At 41.6% G+C, this 22,571-nt stretch overlaps 1 protein-coding gene across 1 annotated transcript in view; it reads left to right on the top strand.

Moving 5' to 3' along the window:
- Positions 1-22,571, top strand: part of lama4 (laminin, alpha 4) — a 52,008-nt gene that overhangs the window by 17,956 nt on the left and 11,481 nt on the right. Inside the window, exons 10-31 of the mRNA XM_084083360.1 lie at positions 159-269; positions 1,211-1,322; positions 1,623-1,787; positions 2,424-2,617; positions 7,113-7,229; positions 8,978-9,126; positions 9,844-9,985; positions 10,650-10,743; positions 11,032-11,148; positions 11,319-11,504; positions 12,009-12,148; positions 12,995-13,153; positions 15,503-15,648; positions 16,295-16,457; positions 17,560-17,693; positions 18,150-18,321; positions 18,694-18,825; positions 18,932-19,074; positions 19,668-19,797; positions 20,351-20,488; positions 20,912-21,045; positions 21,816-21,980. Coding sequence (XP_083939486.1) covers positions 159-269; positions 1,211-1,322; positions 1,623-1,787; positions 2,424-2,617; positions 7,113-7,229; positions 8,978-9,126; positions 9,844-9,985; positions 10,650-10,743; positions 11,032-11,148; positions 11,319-11,504; positions 12,009-12,148; positions 12,995-13,153; positions 15,503-15,648; positions 16,295-16,457; positions 17,560-17,693; positions 18,150-18,321; positions 18,694-18,825; positions 18,932-19,074; positions 19,668-19,797; positions 20,351-20,488; positions 20,912-21,045; positions 21,816-21,980 — 3,143 coding nt within the window. The remainder of the gene's footprint in view (positions 1-158; positions 270-1,210; positions 1,323-1,622; positions 1,788-2,423; positions 2,618-7,112; positions 7,230-8,977; positions 9,127-9,843; positions 9,986-10,649; positions 10,744-11,031; positions 11,149-11,318; positions 11,505-12,008; positions 12,149-12,994; positions 13,154-15,502; positions 15,649-16,294; positions 16,458-17,559; positions 17,694-18,149; positions 18,322-18,693; positions 18,826-18,931; positions 19,075-19,667; positions 19,798-20,350; positions 20,489-20,911; positions 21,046-21,815; positions 21,981-22,571) is intronic.

Below are 22,571 nucleotides of genomic sequence, written 5' to 3'. Positions count from 1 at the left end.
GTAGACTGGTAGTATCTTTGTATCTGCCCGTGTGAACGCAGCAATACTCTGGTTGCTGGGCTGGGAGGAAGGAGCAGCAGGCATCTTCTGTGATGAAGAGCTCAGCTGTGTTTTTATGATGATTTCATTGACATATCTCACTCTTGCTTTGTTCCCAGAATCAGTTCGTGGGCTGGAGGAACAAGTCCTCTGTGATGTGGCGCCAGACTGGAGAGCTGGAGCACGCTACGGAGGCCGTGGTGTCAGACATGAAACATCTGGTAGACATGGTCAGCAAAAGCCCTTTGTCTTTCATCTGTTACTCACGTTACACATTACACTTTGAAGGGTAGAGTCTCCATTGAGACTCTGCCGGTCATTGGCTTAGGAATGCGATAAAAACAAAAAAACGAATATTTACCATTACTACACAACACCTACTACATCTTATCTCTAAGTAACGCTTTTTTTACAGGGTTAGTAGTGTATGCTTACCTTAATGGAATATATCTCTACTGTCCAGCAGCAACCTGCTAACTCCAAAACGCTCATTTTTCAGGAAATGAAAAAACTAAATATAAACTTTTCTGGAAATGAAGAAAACCGTATATTTTCAAAACAAAGAAATACTGCCTCATCAAAGTTGGTATAGTGACTTTATATATTGTCAGATACTTGCATGTGCCATTATATTACCACCACTTCACCCAAATCCAGCTCAAATGGAATTAGGAGTTTTGTCCGAACAGAAATCCAGCTCAAATGGAGTTAGGGGTCCACAGCTGACAATAGCTCCAATCGTGCGGAGGGAGAGATTCCAAATGGGTCTAAATTCCAAATGGATCTCCAAGCTCACAACGCATCACAATGTGTGAATTAATGCCCTGATGCTTCATGACACTTTTTATATAGGCCTAAAATAATAAACAGGACTTTAAATATTACAATAACTTCTGCAAAGAGGGGTTCACAGAGTTGGAGTTTCAGTAGAACTAGCGCGACAGAAATGCTATGAACTCTGATTTTTGCCTGTGCATTATTGTATCGCGCACTGAAATCTGCAAGCTCACAATGTGTCACATCGCGATATATGTTGTGAGCTTGTATATGTGCTATTTCCGGTGCGTGACACCGGTGCACAGCTATGTATTAATCAGGCTTGAAGTCATTGATTTGTGTCGGCTATATACTGTATGGTCATTGATTTGCGGTTGGTCTGCTGATGTTCCAGGAGGAGATAGTGAAGAGCCTGAGGGACACAGTGGTTGAGGAGACACTGCAGAGTCTCACCCTGGCTGACAAGCTCACCGCAAACCTCACTGCGCTCAACTACCTCATCGAAGGTAATGGAAAGAATGCAGCACATGTACTCATATTATAGGCAACCCTTCACAGTATTTATAGTCATTGTAACCTAGGAATGGCATTATAATATGTATATGTATGCATATGCATTGTACTACTTTGTTTTATTCTTGTTTTATTATTGTTTGTCTTTATGTGTGTGTGTGTGTGTCTGTCTGTCTGTCTGTCTGTCTGTCTGTCTGTCTGTCTGTCTGTCTGTCTGTCTGTCTGTCTGTCTGTGTCTCGGTCTGTGGTTTTGTGTGTGTGTGTGTGTGTGTGTGTGTGTGAACACTGAACAGATATGATCCATGAGTGGGAGCTGTACAGCATCCACCAGGAGGTGGACCCAGAGATGGTGCGTCGGAACACAGAGATGGCCCACGGAATGCTGACCTGGATGAGGAAATTGGATCTCTCCCCGCGAGGGCCCATCGCCACCACAGAGAGTGCTGAGGCTCATGAGCGTGAGGAGACACAAAATATATTTATATAAACAAATGCACACACGTACTGATGTGCCGTGGTCTGTCACTCTCAGGTTCAATAAAACCCTGTAGTCCAGTTTATAGATGACCTAACAACACATAAATTATCGTTAGCCTAAGCAGGGCATATGTATTGATTACAAGGGAGTTTCCCTCTATAATATGTGAATAAAAAAACAACAAATGAATGATATATAAAACAAAATACAAGGCTGATAATTTTGCGAAGTCAATTCGCTCCAGAACAAGGCATTGGACATTCCATTGCTGTGCATTTATTTCCACCACATATTTCCTCACATACAGTATGAAGCTCTCATATGGACCACTAATGTCTTCACAAACTGGTCGTTTTGTAAATGGACAATATATTCAAATGCATGCATGCTGTTGCAACACGATTCTGGGAAAACATTTGACGAACATTCGACGAAAATAGCAGATCTACAAGCTCACAACTTGTCACATTGTAGACTGGCTATATTCGGGGTAAGAAATGAGATGGATAGGGAACAAAGGAGGGGAGTACAGACCCCAGGAGGACCCTGGTCAACTGACATATATACTATAGAGTTTGAGTGGTTTAGTTAGTAACATGTGGTGTCCTTCCATCAGTGCTGACACGTATCGTTCAGCTGGCGAAGAAGCTGAACGCCACGGACAAGCGGGTGTCCCCTGTGAAGGAGGGCCTGTCCAGCCACACCGCCAAGCTGTCTGACGCTCAGACCCTCCTCCAGACAGCAGAGAGCCACGTGCAGGAGGCGGAGGACAGGAACAGAGCCAACCTCTTCAAATCCCAGCGAAATGAGGTGATTGCCCCATGACTCCTTCTCTACTTCTCTCTCTCTCTCGCCTTTTCAGGCGTCAAACCCGCAAAAGAATCATGTTTGAACTGGGGACCCCCCCACCCTGATAAGCACTTGGAATGTAGGAGTTGAGGCATTACATTTTCGGTTCCACAGATACATATTGTGAAAATAGACGATCTGCAAGCTCACAACGCCTTGCTTTGCTAGGCGTTGTGACCTTGTAGATCTGCTTTTTTCAAAATGTTTGCCTCTTTCTTATTTCTTATTTCATTATTTGACAATTTGGCCAACGTATGACCAGTTTTTATAGTATAGTTTGTTTATTACTTTTGATGCAGTAATGGTCTTATTTATTTATATTTTTTTAGGTATTAAAAAGGTCTTAAAAGTCCTTAAATTGTCACTTCACTGGGGTCCGGACCCACAGGTTGAGAACAACCGATATATACCATGGTGAAAGTGAAACAAACTTAAAAACTGTGAATCTGTAATGCGGGTGAATTTTTGCAAAATTCCGCAGTGAGGTGTGGAATTTGGAAAATAAGGGTTAGGGTCATAGGTTGAAATGTTTTTACATACTCACTCTGTGTTTCTCATGGCATCATCATTCTCCTCTCTCTCTCTCTCTCTCTCTCTCTGACTCCCTTACTCTCTGCCCCCATACTATTATCACCACTCGCTCTATGTTTGTGTCAAGTTGGTTTCATTACTATACGGCTCAGAGAGAGAGATAAGCCTCCTGTTCAAGTGTCCAGTAATGCTTTCACCCACTAGTGGAGTGTGATAGTGTTGATTGCCTCCTTTTTGTGGCGTTGAACGGTATGCCCTTATCTCCACTCATAATGCTCCAGTCAGCAGTGGTGGAAAAAAAAGTACTCAAATGTTTTACTCAAGTAAAAGTATCAATACTGCAATGTAGAAGTACTCTGTTACAAGTAAAAGTCCGGAATTCAAAATTTACTTGAGTAAAAGTACAAAAGTGTTGGTATCAAAATGTACTTAAAGTACCAAAAGTAAAAGTACAAAAATGTTTGAAAATGTTCAAATAGCCTATGTATAAAATAGGGCTAAAGTGGTTAATGTATGTTTTATAACGTAATAATTTATATCTGCAAAGTAACTAGTAACTCAAGTTTTCAAATAATTGTAGTGGAGTAAAAGTACAATATTTGCCTCTGAGGTGCAGTGGAGTAGAAGTAAAAGTATAGACAATTGGAAATACCTCCAGTAAAGTAAAAGTACCTCAAAATTGTACTTAAGTACAGTACTTGAGTAAATGTACTTAGTTACTTTACACCACTGCCAGTCAGGGTTTGATTTGTGCCTGATCTCAGGGAGGCCAACAACAACCGGCTCCTCGAAAGATACAAAGTCTGACCCCGGCTTGTATGCAGTGGTGGAAAAAGTACTCAAATTCTTTACTTAAGTAAAAGTACCAATACTGCAATATAAAAATACTCTGTTACAAGTAAAAGTCCAGAATTCAAAATGTACTTGAATAAAAGTACAAAAGTATTGGCATCAAAATGTACTTAAAGTACCAAAAGTAAAAGTACTAAATATTTGAAAATAGCAGATCTACAAGCTCACAACGCGTCGCGATGCGACGCGTTGTGAGCTTGTAGATCGGCTATTTTCAAATAGCCTATGTATAAAATAGGGCAAAAGTGGTTAATGTATGTTTTATAATGTAATAATTTATATCTGCAAAGTAACTAGTAACTAAAGTTCTAAAATAATAGTGGAGTAAAAGTACAATATTTGCCTCTGAGATGTAGTGGAGTAGAAGTAAAAGTATTGGAAATTGGAAATACTCAAGTAAAGTACAAATACCTCAAAAATGTACTTAAGTACAGTACTTAAGTAAATGTACTTAGTTACTTTCCACCACTGGTAGGTTATAGCGCGATTCAGGAAAAGTCTGGCAGGAAGATACGGGTTGTTGTTCCCAGAGCATACCAGAGAGAAGTCTTATTACCCGCCGGGGGCACTTAAGTTGCTGAGAACAGAAACACAGAGCCAGCTGTGGGAGGCTGGGGGTTCTTGGGAGGCCCGAACCATAGCAAATAGTGCAACCGCACATTTTGTTCCCATGATGATAATATCCAGAGCTGCAAACAACACCCAGAAATATTATTACTGTACAAAGGAATCTGGTTTATCCCCCCAAAAACTCAAAGGAATGCAGTTCATTTAGTGGAGGGACTGAAGCACTGGAACACATTTTGATTCCTCACCCAAAGCCTAGTTGACATTATATGGGTCTGCTGCAACGCTCTGTGTGTGTGCGTGTGTGCGTGCGCGCGCGTGTGCGTGCGTGCTTTGAGGGAGAGTGCATTATTGTTGTCATTGTCAACAGTGGAAAGAGTACTTAAATAGTTTACTTAAGTAAAAGTATCAATACTGCAATGTTACAAGTAACAGTCAGGAATAGAAAATTTACTTGAGTAAAAGTACAAAAGTATTGGTATCAAAATGCACTTAAAGTACCAAAAGTAGAAAGTACTCATTATGCAGAATGTCCCGTTTCACAAGTTTCACACAAAGTGTATAATTTTTTTTTGAAAATAGCAGATCTACAAACTCACAATGCTTCGCATCGCGACGCATTGTGAGTTTGTAGATCGGCTATTTTCAAATGGCCAAAATGTATTTAGGGCTATTAATGTATGTTCTGTAATAATAATCAAAATCTCTAAAGTAGGTTTTCAAATAATCGTAGTGGAGAAAAAGTATAATATTTGCATCTGAGATGCAGTGGAGTAGAAGTAAAAGTACTGAAAATTGGAAATATTCCTTAAAGTAAAAATATTTCAAAATTGCACTTAACTACAGTACTTGGAGTAAATGTACTTAGTTACTTTCCACCACTGGTCATTATGCCTGCATGCCTGGATAAGTGCATGAATGTATGCACGTGTGTGTGTGTGTGTGTGTGTGTGTGTGTGTGTGTGTGTGTGTGTGTGTGTGTGTGTGTGTGTGTGTGTGTGTGTGTGTGTGTGTGTGTGTGTGTGTGTGTGTGTGTGTGTGTGTGTGTGTGTGTGTGTGTGTGTGTGTGTGTGTGCGTGCGTGCGTGTGCATGTGTATGTTATCAGACAGGCAGATCTCCACGATCAGGGCCACTCTGTTGTAAATCAATGCAGTGAATAGGCCGCTGTCCAAACAGGGAGCCTCCCTTAATCTGTGTTCCTTCATTCCCTCTGCTGGGACCAGCCAACCCCATGCAGCTACACGACCACAGTACAGTGCAATATACAGGACACTGCTGGGTTGGTACACACCAGAGTGTTAACCACTTTCAACCTGCTGTCCCTGTTTTGGTTAAGTCAGGGGTCTTCAACGTTTTCAGGCCAAGGACCCCCTAGCTGAAAGAGAGATGAAGCAGGGACCCCCTCTATATCGTATAAAATTGTGTTTCAGATTAAACTTTTTTGTTTACTTGGTCTGCTCTTTTTTCCCCTCTACACCTATACCTCTTTGCCAAAAATAGCCGATCTACAAGCTCACAACGCCTCGCAGCGCGAGGCGTTGTGAGCTTGTAGATCTGCTATTTTTGGCTCAGAAAAGGGATGCCAGGTTTCAAGTGGATAAAGTAAAAAAAACACATATCACACAAAGATTTGGCGGACCCCCTGTAGTAACTCTGAGGACCCCCTGTTGAAGACCCCTGGGTTAAGTCATTATCAATCTGGGAACCCATCGTCAAATAAAAAGTAAAAACAGCGCCCCCAGCGTTTTTCACTTTTCAAGCTCTGAATCTGTTCTTGAGAGAACAGACAAAACTGTGTATTACTTTTCGAAAACAGCGAATGGCCGATCTACAAGCTTGTAGATCAGGCATTTTCACAGTGCGATACCATTGTACAAAAAAAGTACAAAATAGGACATAAGTGGTTTATCTCCGAGTATGATCACTCTGGTTATTACTGTATAAGAGGAATAATATGTAAGATAGATGGTAATCTACATCTTAAACTAAACTAATTAAATTAACATATAAGATCCACATCCATACAGTACGACCCGCAAGTCAAGGAAATGAGATTACTGTACATTACAGACTAAGTATCTTGTTCCTGTGCTAAGTAGCCTACTGTAGATGCTTCCAGTGGTGTGAAATCACAGTGTACAGCTGTGCTGGAGGCATTATTTTTTGCGGTTGTCCGTCCGTCCGTCCGTCCGTCCGTCCGAATGCCTTGAGGGAATGTTATGACAACTTCTACTTGGACTCAAGGATGAACTAGGTGTAGTAGAAGTAGGTGGCCAAAGGTCAAGGTCACTGTGACACTCACTAAACATGTCATTCCTCAAATTCCGTTCAAAATCTTCATTCACTACTAATACTATATATAAATGACTTATATTATGAGGCTACTCTAGTCTGGACAGACACGGATGTCAGCAGCAACTGGTTGGCTGAGGCATACAACCGCAATGAGGTATTTCTAGTTCATAATTCTCCCATGTCTTCTGTCTCTGCCCCCCCCCCCCCCAGGCTAAACTACACTTGGTAACAGAGGACCACGGCACTGTCGCTGAAACCTTGGAAATGGCCAAAGGCCTCGTCTCCGACACACAGAGGACAGTGGCTGAGGTGGCCACTATGGTGCAGGTGAGACTACATTACTTTGTCGTGTAATGGCAAAAAGAAAAAAAGAAGAAAATGCTACTACAGTGCTTGTGTTTTAACCACATGAACGCTTTGTATCGCTATGGTTCAATGTGGTTAATGGTCCTCACAGGTCGTGTGAAGGGTTTACGTTTCCCATCAGAAAGAATTAGATCATACAAAGCCATTAAATGATATACAGTAAGTAGAGCAGTGGTTCTCAAACTTTTTCATGTCAAGGACCCCCAAAATGATATGTATTTGGCCACGGACCCCCATCTCAAAATAATATTGTTCCAGGGACACCCAGAAGCAAAGATTTGAGTTACAAATGTTTGCTTTAAAAATATTATATATTCAAAAGGTTTTGCACAAATGTTCACGATTTTTCAAAAATAGCAGATCTACAAGCTCATAGGACGGCACTCTGGGCCGCGCTATGATCTTGTATATCTGCTATTTTTGAATAGCCAAAGTATAAAAGGTTGAAGTGATTAAAATGATTGTGATGCTATATTAACACATTTTGCTGGGGACCCTCTGGAACCCCCCCCAAGGACCCCTGGGGGTCCCCGGACCCCACTTTGAGAACCAATACAGTAGAGTGTACAAATGTAAATAAATAGACCCGTAACACTGAGGATTTTGACTGTGCATGCACTTCCGTATCAACATATTTTGGGCAGGACACAAATATGCTTTTAAAAATTGTTTCCTGAGTTTCTCTACTCAGACAGGTAAAAATCTCTGACTTTTTGTGGGGCTGTTCTGAACTGTCTGACAAATGACAAAATGACTGGTGGCACATGATGGCTTAATGTGCTTGGGTCACACAGGTTGACATATTTGTCTCCGGAGGCTTGAAAAAGTTTTCAAGAGTCCTCCCTCTCTCTTGACGTTTGGGCTTTTATTTATGGCTCAGTGCATGAGGCCGTGTGCAGCAGCGTAATCTAATGGACTGTGATATGGATCGCAATATCCTTGCACTCGCATCGAATTTATTCATGAAATGCGATGCAGAGATTGAGCCGGTGTCAAATTCTTGAAGGAGGCCAATTTAATTTGGGAGCAATTTGTGGATTAAGGGGCGGTCGAATAAAGCAGCGTTCTCCAATGGCTCCACCTTTTTAGTCAAGTGGCTCTCTATTGAGTTAGTCTGCAGGGAAATACAATCAACCTGAGGTAACGTTGTTAGCGTGTGTGTGTGCGTGTGTGTGCGTGCGTGTGTGTGTGTGTGTGTTAGTGTTTTGTGCGTCTGCCTGTGTGTGTTTATGCACATCTTGTACCCATATCTTTCCCAGGAAACAAACGCAGTAAATATGGTTACATAAAGCTTGAGTATCATAAAGCAGTAGATCTCAAAGTGGGGCCCGGAGACCCCCAGGGGTCCTTGAGGGGGGTCCTGGGGGTCCCCAGCAAGATTTGTTAATATAGCATAAAAATGTATTTAACCTTTTTAAACCTTTTCATGGGCTATTTGAAAATAGCCGATCGACAAGTTCTCAACGTGTCGCATTGCAACACGCTTTGTGCTTGTAGATCAGCTTTTTTTAAATATTTTTTATTAAAACATTAAAAAATACACACAAATCTTAAATGGGGGTCAAATATTTTCAGATGGGGCTCCGTGGCCAAATACATAAATGTAGTCCTTGAAATGTAAACGTTTGCCCTTGTGTTTGTGTGTGTGCACTTGGTTGTGTGTCTGTGCCTGTATACGCTCACACACACACACACATGAATCTGTGCAGAATGTGTCGGGGTACCACGCTGCGATTGATGGCGCTGCCTCTCAGCTGGAGAAGAAGACGGACCGTCTGTCCATGGCTGACAGAGACCTGGTCCAGAGCGCCGACGACCACGCTGACGACCTGGAGAGACAGGCCGACGAGCTAGAGGAGTAAGAGACAGAGACAGTACTAATCACCACACATGAATTAACGATGAGTTAAGGGCATTAAGCTGACACTCTTACTCTGAGGGATTTGCAATTTATGCGACGCAAGAAAAAGAAACATCTGTATTCGTAAATCCCATTCCCATCATTACAAGTAAGCAGTGGTGTAACGTAACTAAGTACATTTACTCAAGCACTGTACTTAATTACAAAATGTTACTTTACTGGAGTATTTTCAGTACTTTTACTTCTATTCCACTACATCTCAGAGGCAAATATTGTACTTTTACTCCACTACAATTATTTGAAAACTTTAGTTACTTTTCAGATATAAATGATCATATTATGAAACATACCGGTACATTAACCAATTTAGCCCTGTTTTATACCTAGGCTATTTGAAAATGGCCGATCTACAAGCTCACAACGCGTCGCAAAAGCTAGTGGAAAGGACAGAGCAATTCAGCTAAGATGGCTACCGCAGAATGAAAATGTTCAGCTTCACAATGTGTCTGTGTAAACTGATTCAAACCTATTTCTAAAACAACACATCCACCGGGGTCCTCTGCAGTATGTTCCTATGACATTGGCTTAATACATTAATAATTCATATGACAGTAGTGATATACATTGTACGTGAACCGGGATGTTCGTCTGTTTTATGTTCCGTATAAATATTCCTAGAGCTGCTGTATATCGTCATGTGTGTTGTGCCCACAGGGATTTGAAGCGCAGCGACGCCAATGGGTTCGTCCAGAGGGCCATAAGTGCCGCCAACGTCTACAACAACATTGTGAAATACATCGACGATGCCAACATTACCTCACTGACCACCCTGGATGCGTCCCAAAGAGCTGAGGATGTACGTTCATTTACAGTACATGAATAAACATACATCCAGTCAATACTACTGTATATGCATGTAAGCTAGATCTGTATGCTGTCCGGCAGAAACCAGCTAACTCCATTTTTCCACTTTTGCATTTTTTTCCATAAATCAGTGCTATTGAACACCCTTTACATCTGTGTGTTGATTAAAAACATATTGAACCAATGGAAAGTATTAAAAAGTGCATCTGACAAAACCAGCTAACTCCATTGGATCCCCAAACTTTCTGCTAAACCAGCTAACTCCACCGAAGGGGGGTGGAGTTAGCTGGTTTTGCTGACTCCAGGCTCCACCCCCTTTTGATCTCCAACCTCATTGTGAGCTTGGACTAGGTCCATTCAGCTGTTCTTATCAATGATGAACAAAACCTCCTAACTCCACTTTTTGTTTAGTTTTTGTCATTTCCTGAAAAGTTAGCTGGTTTCTGCCAGACAGCAGAGATATAATAGTATCTGACTCTTCATCAACTAACTGTAGCAAAGTGTATTTAAAGAGTATTAAAATAGAATATTTTTACTTTGTACTGACGGCGAATTAGATAGATTGATACTGGATTTTAATCAATCAGCATGTGACGTATTTTTATTTTGTGTTATTCTGTTTTTGTTTCATTCCTTGTTCTGTGTTGTATCTACAGGCTACTGCAGGGATCAAGACGCAGCTTGGATTCCTGCTGACGCTGAGCGACAATTCTTTTAAGGAGTCTGTCACGCTACGCTCCGAACAACTCGGTACGAAGCATTGTTCGATTTTTTTAATTAAATTGATAAATCGTGATATTATCAAACATAAATATCAAACATACTGCTTTATGTCTTTACAGTCTAAATTTCCCAAAAGTAAATGCATGTATTTAATTCAGTCTGGCCAGAAGCAGGGTCGAAACAAATCCCCACCCATGATAAAAATGAATGACCAGAAGAGGCATATCAAAATTAGAGCCTTGGATTCCCCCCCACCCCTCCAGCTAAATGGAACCCTTACGATTTCCATTCATGGTGTCTGGTTTCCATTGACAGAGGTGGAACGTGAAGTGGCCGACAAGCTGACGTATGTCGAGGAGACCCAAGAGACCATGGATCAAAACAGCAGGAAACTCGCAGAGGTTGTCCAGGACATCAGTGGCATTCAGGCGGGTAAGATAACTCACAGTAGTTTCACTTCTAGTTTGTTGTAAAATGAGAAGTATCTTATGGGAAAAGGTAGTATAGTGAGATGATAGTGGAAAAATCTAGAAAGAAAGAAAGAAAGAAAGAAAGAAATTCAAAGACCATCATTTCCTAACGTCCTCTTGGTGACTTTGTAGACAGAACATCAAAGCGTCTGGAGGACACGCAGGGGATCGCAGGGAGAACGCTGAACCGCTCTGTGGAGGTTCTCCAAACCATCACCCCCATCAGCACCAAGGTGGAGGAGTGGGCCAACAACATGAAGAACAACGAGTACTCCACATCGGCGTATGAAAGTGCCGTCATGTCTGCGGGGGAAGCAGGTACCTGAACCTGGATAATTTCAAGTTCTGTGCTGAGGGAAAACCATATTCGATAGAGATTAGATGAGATATGACATGACATAACATGACATACAGGTGACATGAGATGAGATGAATCAAATCATAAAGCAGATCAGATGATTAAGCTATGGACAATAGACGATGGGCCCTATTTTCGCCAGTGCCTTACCCATTATCGCTAAACTTCTTTCAAGTTTCAAGCCATTCTACAAGCTGACAACGTGTCGATGTAGATCGGCTAGTTGAACTATTTGAAAATATTTTTAAAAATAGTAAAACATGAAGAAGTTTAGGGATAATGGAGGCACTGGCGAAAATAGGGCCCCAAGGCTATTAACTTGAGGTTTTGGGGTTAGAGCCATGTTTGGCATTCAAGTCTGCCAGTCCTAACAAAGGTGTTTAGATGCTGCCTCTGCATCCTTCTCACAGTCTTGTAAAGCTTCACTTTAAATGGAGTTTCCTATCTGTTAACGTGGTTCACAGTGGATAAACTGAACACAATGATGCCTGAACTGCTGGACAAGCTGAAGGTGGTGGAGGAGAAGAAACCAGTCAACAATGTGACCACCAACATCATGAGGATAAGGGAGCTCATAGCGCAGGCTAGGAGCGTAGCCAAGAAGGTCAGTATCGTCTACTTTCACCTGGAATGGAGCAGTAGAACAGTGGGGATTTGTTCATTAGGGCGAAAGAGAGATACATTTTCTATATGATTCTACCACAGTGTGGCACAGTGGTGGAAAACGTACTCACATTTCTTACTTAAGTAAAAGTATCAATACTGCAATGTAGAAATACTAACGGCATCAAAATGTACTTGAAGTACCAAAAGTAAAAAGTACTTGTACTTAAGAATGTCCCATTTCAGAAGTTTTCAAATGTATAAAATATATGAAAATCTTTAGAAAATAGCAGCAAAACTGTGTCTATCTTGGACAGCCACACCACCCGCTGAAAGTCCATAGTCCAATCAGCACCACACTTTGTATACACACTAGGGTTGTCCGATATTGGCTTTTTTACCGATAACCGATATACCGATATTGTCAAACTCTTAATTACCGATACCGATATCAACCGATACCGATATATGCGGGGATTATTGTGATTAGGGTAAGCTCAAATTTCATATCACACACACCATACAGTAAGAACTACTGTAAATTATATTTAAAAAAAAATAAAAAAAACGATACCGATATTTTCCGATATCGATTTTTATGCTAATATCGGCTGATAATATCGGGAGGCCGATAATATCGAACATCCCTAATACACACTGTTATTAGGCCACAGAAGTAGCTCCACACATTTTCTCCCCAAATTTGGAGTCATGCAGTGCATTCGTCATAGAGGATTGATGTCACAGGCTGGTCCACGTTGGAGCCAAATACTGGATTATGCGGATCCAGATAATTTCCTAGTTGTGATTTCTTTGTGGCGTTCATGTCATCAAATGTCACCCTCAGGTGCAAGTGTCCATGAAGTTCAATGGTCACTCCTCGGTGGAGGTGCATCCTCATGCCAACCTGGAGGAACTGAAGACGGTGACGTCCATCAGCTTGTTCATCAGAGTGGACCCTGATTTCATCGAGGACCGCTTCATCTTCTACCTGGGAGACAGAAATGTGAGATAATCTTGTTTTTTTAACTAACTAACTAACTGTTGGGGAAACATGTCATTTGAAAGCAGAGATACAGTACACAGCAAGCTGTGTTCCAGTAACCAGAAGCTATTCATTTACAGCCCGTTCACAGCAGTGACAACAAAATATATTATGTCCAAACTATACATTTACATTTAGGCTGAACTATAGAGATGCATGTGACGGGTGTCAATGTGCAGAGGACCAGCATGATTAGAGGAAGGGTCAATCCCGGGTGGTCCAAGCGAGAATCTCCCGTTGTTGTTTTTTTGGTACCCTACTCCTGATTCCTTGTACGTTACTAGTTGTTTACTTTGCAAACTTGGAACCAGAGGGCAAGGGCAAAGATAAAACGGCAAAGAACAGAACAGGAGATGAATGGTTTGTTGTGATCATCTGAGGAAAGAAAAAGGAGAAGAAAAAAAAACCTTTGAAAGCACACTGTTGCCTTTTTCAAGGGACGCCTGGAACAATAGTGTGTGTGTGTGTGTGTGTGTGTGTGAGAGCGTGTGTGTGTGTGAGTGTGAGTGCACGCAACATCAAAGATCGGGATCATTTGCATAAATACCATTAGATCGCCACCCACCAGGGCACAGAGAGAGAGAGAGAGAGAAGGGGTTCACACTAACGGGCCTCTCTGTTCTGTTTATAACGCCTGGATTTATACATGGCCGTGCATCGGTGTCGCATATCGGAAATGGCAGATCTACACGTGCACGTATGCGTTGGCGCACGGCGCTTTGTGAGCTTGTAGATCTGCTATTTCCATGCGCAACCAAACAGACTTCACCATGGTGATCTCACAGCCACTGTCATGTATGCAAGAGCTCTTGTTCACAACTACTGAGCCCTTAGTAATCACTCCCAGCATGACCGCTCCATGCAGTCACACATGACGGATGTGTTTGTGTTTTTAAATAGGCATAAAAATATAATGTCGATGTCCTGCAGAAATATCATTATACTGTATTTATTTTTAGTGTAATTGATAGTGTCTCTTAACCCATTAACCTGGAACGCATCTGTGTCACTTTTAGATTTCTTTAGGCTATTCAAAAATAGCAGATATACAAGCTCATAGCACGGCACTCGGTGCCGCGCTATGAGCTTGTAGATCTGCTATTTTTGTAAAATCGTGAAAATGTGTGCAAATCTTTGAATATATATATATTTTTCAAAGCGTTAGGATTTAGAAAAAAATAATTAATCGGCCTCAGGTCTTAATGGGTTAATTAGGGTTGGGACATATTTTATATAATTATACAAACACTGTGACCCAGATTAGATATCATATGGGATTTGGTAAATGTAAACAGCACATGGTACAGTACAATATTAAGTCTAAAAGGATAACACGATAAAAAATCCTGGGGACTTGTTTCCATTGTGGTCCTATGTATTCAATTCATCAACGTAGCATAAAAAAATTACACAATAATACATGTCAGCAACAAATGATGTACAAAGGAAAAATAGAGAAAAACATACTCAAGAAAATAATTCAAACGTTCAATTTGAGTGCTGTAGTGCTGTAAAGGCACTGAATATATTGCTGCGGTATGATTATGCAGATATATAGTTAAATACATTTATATATTATCTCTTGTCGGGTGGAAACGTCACGTGTCCAGAACTGTTACTTTTCAGGATTAAAATTCAATATGGCAAAAAAGTAACAGATCTACAAGCTCAAAACACGTTGCTTTGCACTGTGTTTCGAGCTTGTGGATCTGTTACTTTTGATACTTTTGTGTGACGCTGTAGTGTGGTCAAGGAGGGGCGTTACTTTACGAAAAAACACAAGAAAGTTAGAATATGGAGATAAGAGGTTTTCTGCCCGACAACAACGACAATGTTCTACATACTCAGGGACGTGCACAGATAGACTCTAGGTGGTGCTAGAGCACCTGCCCTTTGCCCTCTTGACCAGAAGTGTCCTTTTGAAAAAAGGGCACAGCAGGGGTCTTCAACAGGGGGTCCGGGACCCCTAGGGGGTCCTCAGAGCTACTACAGAGGGTCTGCCAAATCTTTATGTGATATGATTTTTCTTTTTACCATAACCACTCGAAACCTAGCATCCCTTTTCTGAGGAGAACTTTAGCTAAAAATAGCCGATCTACAAGCCTACAACGCCTCGCGCTGCGAGGCGTTGTGGGCTTGTAGATCGGCTATTTTTGGCAAAGAGGTATAGGTGTAGAGGGAAAAAAGAGCAGACCAAGTCAACAAAAAAAAGTATGATTTACTTGAGAACCTGCCCCTCAAAATGTCTGTGCACGTCCCTGTACATACTAGTGTTATTACCACATATATGTGTGCTGTGTCTTCCTACAGGGCATGAAGGACTACATGGGCCTGGCCATCAAGAACGACAACCTGGTGTTCATGTACAACCTGGGCGGTGAAGACGTGGAGATTGCGCTGAGTTCAAAGCCTGTCAGCCAGTGGCCTCAAGTCTTCAACTACATCAAAGTAGAGAGGTACTAGTAGACACCAGAGTTGATTTTGTCAGCGAATTTTGATTTTGTTTTATTCATAGTCTTTCAAATATAATTCCATTTAGTTTTAGTCATATTTTAGTCATCTGAAAGGTTTTAGTTTTTGTCTAGTTTTAGTCGACTAAATCTACAGTTGATTTAGTCGACTGAAATGTGTTTTGGCGGTGCCTTGATGGCATCGTAATGGCTGATTTTACACTTGATTGCGTGCTGAAAATAGCCTATCTACAAGCTCAAAACGTGTCGCGCTGCGACACGTTGTGAGCTTGTAGATCGGCTGTTTTCAGAGCGCATGCACCCAAGCGCAACCAAACATAAAATGACCTCTTTCAGTTCTACTGGATCTCTTCTCCACTCGTCCCTCCCTAACATTTTAGTCTAGTTTTTATTTGTTGACGAAATTGTCAGTATATTTAGTCTTAGTTTCAGTCATCGTAGCTTAGTTTTCATTTCGTTTTTGTCAGTGAAAAAACACGACGACGAACATTTTTCGTCATAGTTTCAGTCTTAGAGAACCAAGGTCATGGCTGTAGCGCAGAGTGTCGATGCAGCCCGTTGCAGCGATCATGATGTTGTAATCATGTGTTTTGTTGTTTCTTCATGCTCTTTTGTGTTCCCCGGTTGCCAGATTGGGCAGACATGGAAAGGTCTTCCTCACCGTGCCCAGTGCACAGTCCACAGACGAGCAGAAGTTCATCCAGAAAGGGGAAGCTCCGGGCACGGACGCACTGTTTGACATCGACCCCAAAGATCTGGTCTTCTTTGTGGGTGGCGTTCCGGATGATGTCAAGGTATATACCGCTACTGAGTTTAGTGTCAAAAATGCTCTTGAAGATTGTCTTTTAATCAACCGATTTAACCCTGCAAGGCCCAGTGTGATCGCACGATCACATGTATGTTTTATAAAGAAATGAGTTTAAATCATTTTTCTTTTCTGTTATTTTTTATTTTTTTCACCTCTAAATCCTCATTGGGTCCTATTGTTTAGTCTTACAATGCCATTGGCCAGGATATTTTTATATAAATACCCCCCACAGAGCCAGGAATCATCACAACTTGAAAAGAATCTGGGCCTTGCAGGGTTAAGATTGAGACAAGTTTGTCGGTCATGTTGCTGCAATGACCTGTGTGTTTAGTTGATATTCTGCAAATTGTGTTCTGCACAATCAACTGATCCTTTAAACCCTATATACATCATTGACCGGGGTCCCCCAGGGGTCTATACTTGGTCCCCTCCTTTTTTGACTCTACACCGAATCTCTTGGGCAAAAATGGCAGATATACACGCTCACGACGTGTTCCGTTGCGGCGTGTTGTGAGCTTTTACATCTGCTATTTTTGCTGACTGTTTGCCTATTACGACATACCTAATTTATAATAGGGGGGATGCTAGGGTTGTAAGGGTTCATGTGCAGGGACGTGCACAGATAGACTCTAGGTGGTGCTAGAGCACCTGGCCTTTGCCCTCTTGACCAGAAGTGCCCTTTTGAAAAAAAGAAAAAAAAAGTTTTTTTTTTCCAGTTTACAGCAGGGGTCTTCAACAGGGGGTTCGGGACCCCTAGGGGGTCCTCAGAGTTACTACAGGGGTCCGCCAATTCTTTATGTGATATGATTTTTCTTTTTACCATAACCACTCGAAACCTAGCATCCCTTTTCTGAGGAGAACTTTAGCCAAAAATAGCAGATCTACAAGCCCACAACGCCTCGCGCTGCGAGGTGTTGTGGGCTTGTAGATCGGCTATTTTTGGCAAAGAGGTATAGGTGTAGAGGGAAAAAAGATCAGACCAAGTAAACCAAAAAAAGTATAATTTACTTGAGCACCTGCCCCTCAAAATGTCTGTGCATGTCTGTTCATGTGGTCAAATTAAAATGCTGATTATGTATTCCTTTCAGCTGCCGCCTCCTCTCAGTCTCGCTCCTTTCGTGGGGTGCATCGAGATGGCCTCCATCAACAACGATGTCATCAGCCTGTATAACTTCAAAGAGACGCACAAGGTCGACGTGGTCGCATCGCCACCGTGTCCCAGGTATCCCTACCGTAGCTGTTCTAGTATTCTTTAAGTTCAGAGGTTCACATTTATTTTCTATCTAATTGAACTGTATGTTGTTTTAGTCGGGGAAAGGATAACCCTACTGTAGTTTTGTTTTCATTAGGATTCTTTTTACTATGAATAATACAGTATATGCCGCATAATATATCGTCGGGCGGAAACCTTGTATGTCCAAATAACGTTTGTTTTTTATAACTATTTAAAAAATAATGTCGCTATGCGATGCATTGTGAGCTTGTAGATCTGCTATTTTCACTACTTTTGTGCAACACTCTTGTTTTGATGAAGTAGGACATTCATTTACGAAAAACGTAAAAAGTCAAAAACATGGAGATGTAATGTTTCTCCCCGACAGTAACGATAATACTGTATAGGTTGGGGAACGCTCACATTTAACTGAATAACCTGTCGTTTTTGCTTTTGCTCTCTCAGATACAAGTTGGCGTTCTCTCAGAGCCGCATCGTCAGCTACCTGTTTGATGGAACAGGCTATGCACTCATCAATAGAATTGAGAGGCGGGGCAAGTTTGGCGTCGTGACCAGATTTGACATTGCCGTACGAACGGTAGCAAACAACGGTGTGCTACTGCTCATGGTCAACGGGGTAAGTTTAAACACAGAAGGTTATCCTCAAACCTTTAAGACCTGAGGCCGATTCTACAAAATGTCGTCTATATACGTTTTTTGAAAAAAACATATGTTGCTATATCAGTGGTTCTCAAACGTTTTCATGTCAAGGACCCCCAAAATTAAATGCATTTGGCCGTGGACCCCAATCTCAAAATATTTTCTTCCAGGGACCACCAGAAGCAAAGATCTGAGTTACAAATTATGTCTTTAAAAATATATTAAAAGATTTTGCACACATTTGGCTGTGCTATGAGCTTGTATATCTGCTATTTTTTAATAGCCAAAGAAATCTAAAATGACAGAGATGCGTTCCTGGTCTTAATCCTTTAAACCTTTTCTTTCTCAGGATAAATTCTTCCTATTGGAATTGAAGAATGGCTACCTGCGCCTCATGTACGACTTTGGCTTCAGCAACGGTCCAAATCTCATGGAGAACAACATACCCAAACTGAAGATTAACGACGCACGTTACCATGAGGTACAGAAGGCCTCTCCTCACCACAAGCTAGAAGCAAACAATCACAAAGAGAGTAAGAAACAATACTGTTATAACGATCTGCACTGGTGCCATTTAATTTCCACAGGTGTCAGTGATCTACCATCAGTCAAAGAAGGTGATCCTGCTGGTGGACAAGAGTCACGTTAAGTCCATGGAGAATCCAAAGACCACGCTGCCTTTCTCAGACCTCTACATCGGAGGAGCGCCTTCACAAATCCTCCTTTCCAGGTGAGCTGCCGTTTCACCAAAGCAATGTGTACCAGCCAAGTTGTAAATTGAGGCTATATAGGAAGTAGTCTCGCTGTTTCACACCTGCTGGTGTCAGAAGTAAATAAGCTCCATTCAAGTGGATGGGTTTTTGCTGTACTTTACACTTGATTTTATTACCTTAATAAACATCATCCGACCCCCATCTCAAAATATTTTGTTCCAGGGAGATTTTAGTTAAAAATGTTCGCTTTCAAACAATATATATTGTAAGATTTGCACACATTTTCATAATTTTTCAAAAATAGCAGATATACAAGCTCATAGTGCGGCACTCGGTGCCGCACTATGAGCTTGTAGATCTGCTATTTTTGAATAGCCAAAGTGTAAAATAATGCTTTTTAGCTCAAATCAAAAAGTGACACAGATGCGTTCGAGGTCTTAATAGTTTAAAAAAATATATTTCACTTTCCCCTTTGATACATTTATTCAAATGTATTCAGTCAAGTGTTGCACCCCGAATGTCAATGCTCTAAGAACTGAAGGTCCGGTATAAGTGGCTTTGGTTGAGAGTCCACTGTCAGGACACTGACATGTTATTTTCCCCTCCACAGGCCTGAGCTGTCCTCTGTGGTGGGCCTGAAAGGCTGCGTCAAAGGCTTCCAGTTTCAGAAGAAAGACTTTAACCTTCTGGAGGAGCCCGGTACCATTGGTATCAGCAACGGATGCCCCGAGGAGTCCTTTGTAAGTACAGCGTCACTACCACGTACTGGTTATGATGCTGCACCTTGCATAATCGTTGCTGTCTGGCAGAAACCTTGAAATCTCCATGTTAATATTTCAACTCTTTATGTTTTGCTTTCATCCTGCAAGAGTGTCGCACAAACATTGTGAAAATATTTTATTTTTTAAAATAAAAATATGAACCGTCTTAGACATACAAGTTTTCCACCCGACAGCAACGATATTTATCTAGGATTTTTTCCAAGTAAAGTGTGGAGAGTAGCACGCACACACACACACACACACACACACACACACACACACACACACACACACACACACACACACACACACACACACAGACACACAGACACACACACACACACACATGCTAAACCCAATACCTCTCATCTTCAAGTGAGAAAAAATGATTGGATGTCGGTGCTTCAGCAGCTGGTACCTGGTAGCCAATCAATATCCCCATTGTGGGCTCACAGAAGCGTTAAGCTGTCAGGTGTGTCGGCGGTGTGATGTGATGATGAGGGAGTGAGACGTGTGTTTTGATCGCCAACAGATGTCCCGTAAAGCCTACTTCACTGGAGAGGGCTATCTGGGCTCAACGGCCAAGATCTCACCCTTCGATTCCTTTGAGGGCGGACTCAACTTCAGAACACTGCAACCGTTTGGACAGCTGTTCTACCACAGAGAGGGGGTAAACACATCTCTGTGCCTTATACGCACTGTTAAAAGTTGAAATAAATAACCACGGTTAACCAGTTCTTTCATAATTTGAATCAATAAGTCGAATTGTATGAGAGACCACCGAACCTATATATCTCATGCTAATGACAGACCTTAAATACTGGATATTGGATGTCATTTGCAATATGATTGAATATCATAGACAAGATTCTCAGAGCATGTTAATTGGGTTCTAATTGGGTTCATATTTATCGGTATCAGAATGAAAAGTATTTTTTCTGAATTGTAAAGAAAAATTACCAAGACATTTATTTAGCATAATATTTTTATATTCATGTTATATTTTCATTAAAATCGTAGTGTTTTGCCAATTATTTGGGGGCCCTGCAATACATACAGTCATAGAATCTCACCTGTGAACGTTCCATTGCAGACGGATGAGTTCAGCATCTCCCTGGAGAACGGAGCCGTGGTGCTGAACACCAAAGGGACCAAGGTCAAATCCACCAAGAGGCAGTACGGCGATGGAAGGACTCACTTCATAGTGGCATCAGTGAACGACCAGAAGTAAGCTCCTTCTGACGGACAAAACCCTCAACCCCTCGTACTTTAAAACACTGGTTCTCAAAGTGAAGTCCGCGGAACACTTTAAACACTTAATAAGCCCTATTTTATCTTTCAGCAATTTGAAAAATAGCCGATCTACAAGCTCACAATGCATCTCAATGCTGCACATTGTGAGCTTGTAGATCGGTTATTCTCACCGGGGTCCCTGCCATAAGATCTTTTCAAATGGGGTCAACAGTCAAATAAGTATCAGTTTGGGGGTTCTTGACATGAAAATGTTTGAGAATCACTGCTTTAAAATTCGAGATTCTGTATTTAAACAGGTATAATTTCAATAGATAGATAGATCAGTGGTTTTCAACTTTTTTCTTGCCAAGGACCCCTAAATTGATATACATTTGGCCACGAAAATGTATATCGAAAATGTTTTGTGCCAGGGACCCCCAGAAGCAAAGATATCAGTTAATTTTCGCTTTAAAAAATATTAATATTCAAAGATATGCACACTTTTTCAAGGTTTTTCAAAAATAGCAGATCTACAAGCTCATAAGTGGTTAAAAATGATTGTGATGCTATTAAGTCATTTTGCTGGGGACCCCCTGGTACTCCCTCAAGGACCACTGGTGGTCCCCGGACCACTGGTTGAAAACCACTGAGATAGATAGATAGATAGATAGATAGACAGACAGATAGATATATAGATAGATAGATAGATCTAACCAGTTTAAACAAGTATCTGACTGAGTGGCGTGCTGACCTGTCTATCCCAGGTATGAGCTGATAGTGGACGACAAAGACAAACAGGAGAAGAAGCGTCCATCGTCTGCCCCACAGTCCTCATCAGCTGCCTCTGTGAAGACCTTCTACCTGGGAGGGGCTCCGAGCAGCACGGTCAAGAACTTCACGGGCTGCATCAGCTATGCCTACATCAACAGGTACAGTATACCCACAGAGTGCATAGCGTTGCTGTCCGGCAGAAGTAAGGCAAACACAGAGTATGGAGCACACACCTGTGTTGATGAGGTGCTGGCCACGGCAGATAATAATGTTGAAAAGGATGAGGCCGCACAACTCTTAGCCACGATGCAGAAAGTTTACTGAAATGAAACCAACGTTTCGACAAATACAGTCTTCCTCAGGGTTTAACAGGGAATGGTGCATACATCACTTATATAGGGACTGGGACAAAAGGTGTGCCCTTTACAAGGGAGTGTCCTCAATCTACCAATCAATATGGGTGTGGTGGAGAATTACCCAATACTGACCGACACACTATTATTGTCCGGCAGAAACCAGCTAACTCCATTTTGACGCTTTTCCATAAATCAGGGCCATTGAACACCCTTTACGTCTGTGTGTTGGTAAACAAAATATTGAACCAATGAAAAGTATTAAAAAGCGCTTCTGACAAAACCAGCTAACTCTATTGGATCCTCAAACTTTCTGCTCTGGTTTTGCAGAATCCAGGCTCCACCCCCTTTTGACCTCCAACCTCATTGGCCACAGTTACATGGACCATCATGTAT

This window comes from Gymnoscopelus microlampas, assembly GCF_963454915.1.
Source record: "Gymnoscopelus microlampas genome assembly, chromosome: 16".
NCBI lineage: Eukaryota > Metazoa > Chordata > Actinopteri > Myctophiformes > Myctophidae > Gymnoscopelus > Gymnoscopelus microlampas.
The sequence above is the reverse complement of the archived record's forward strand: the minus strand, read 5'-3'. Positions and strand labels throughout refer to the sequence as shown.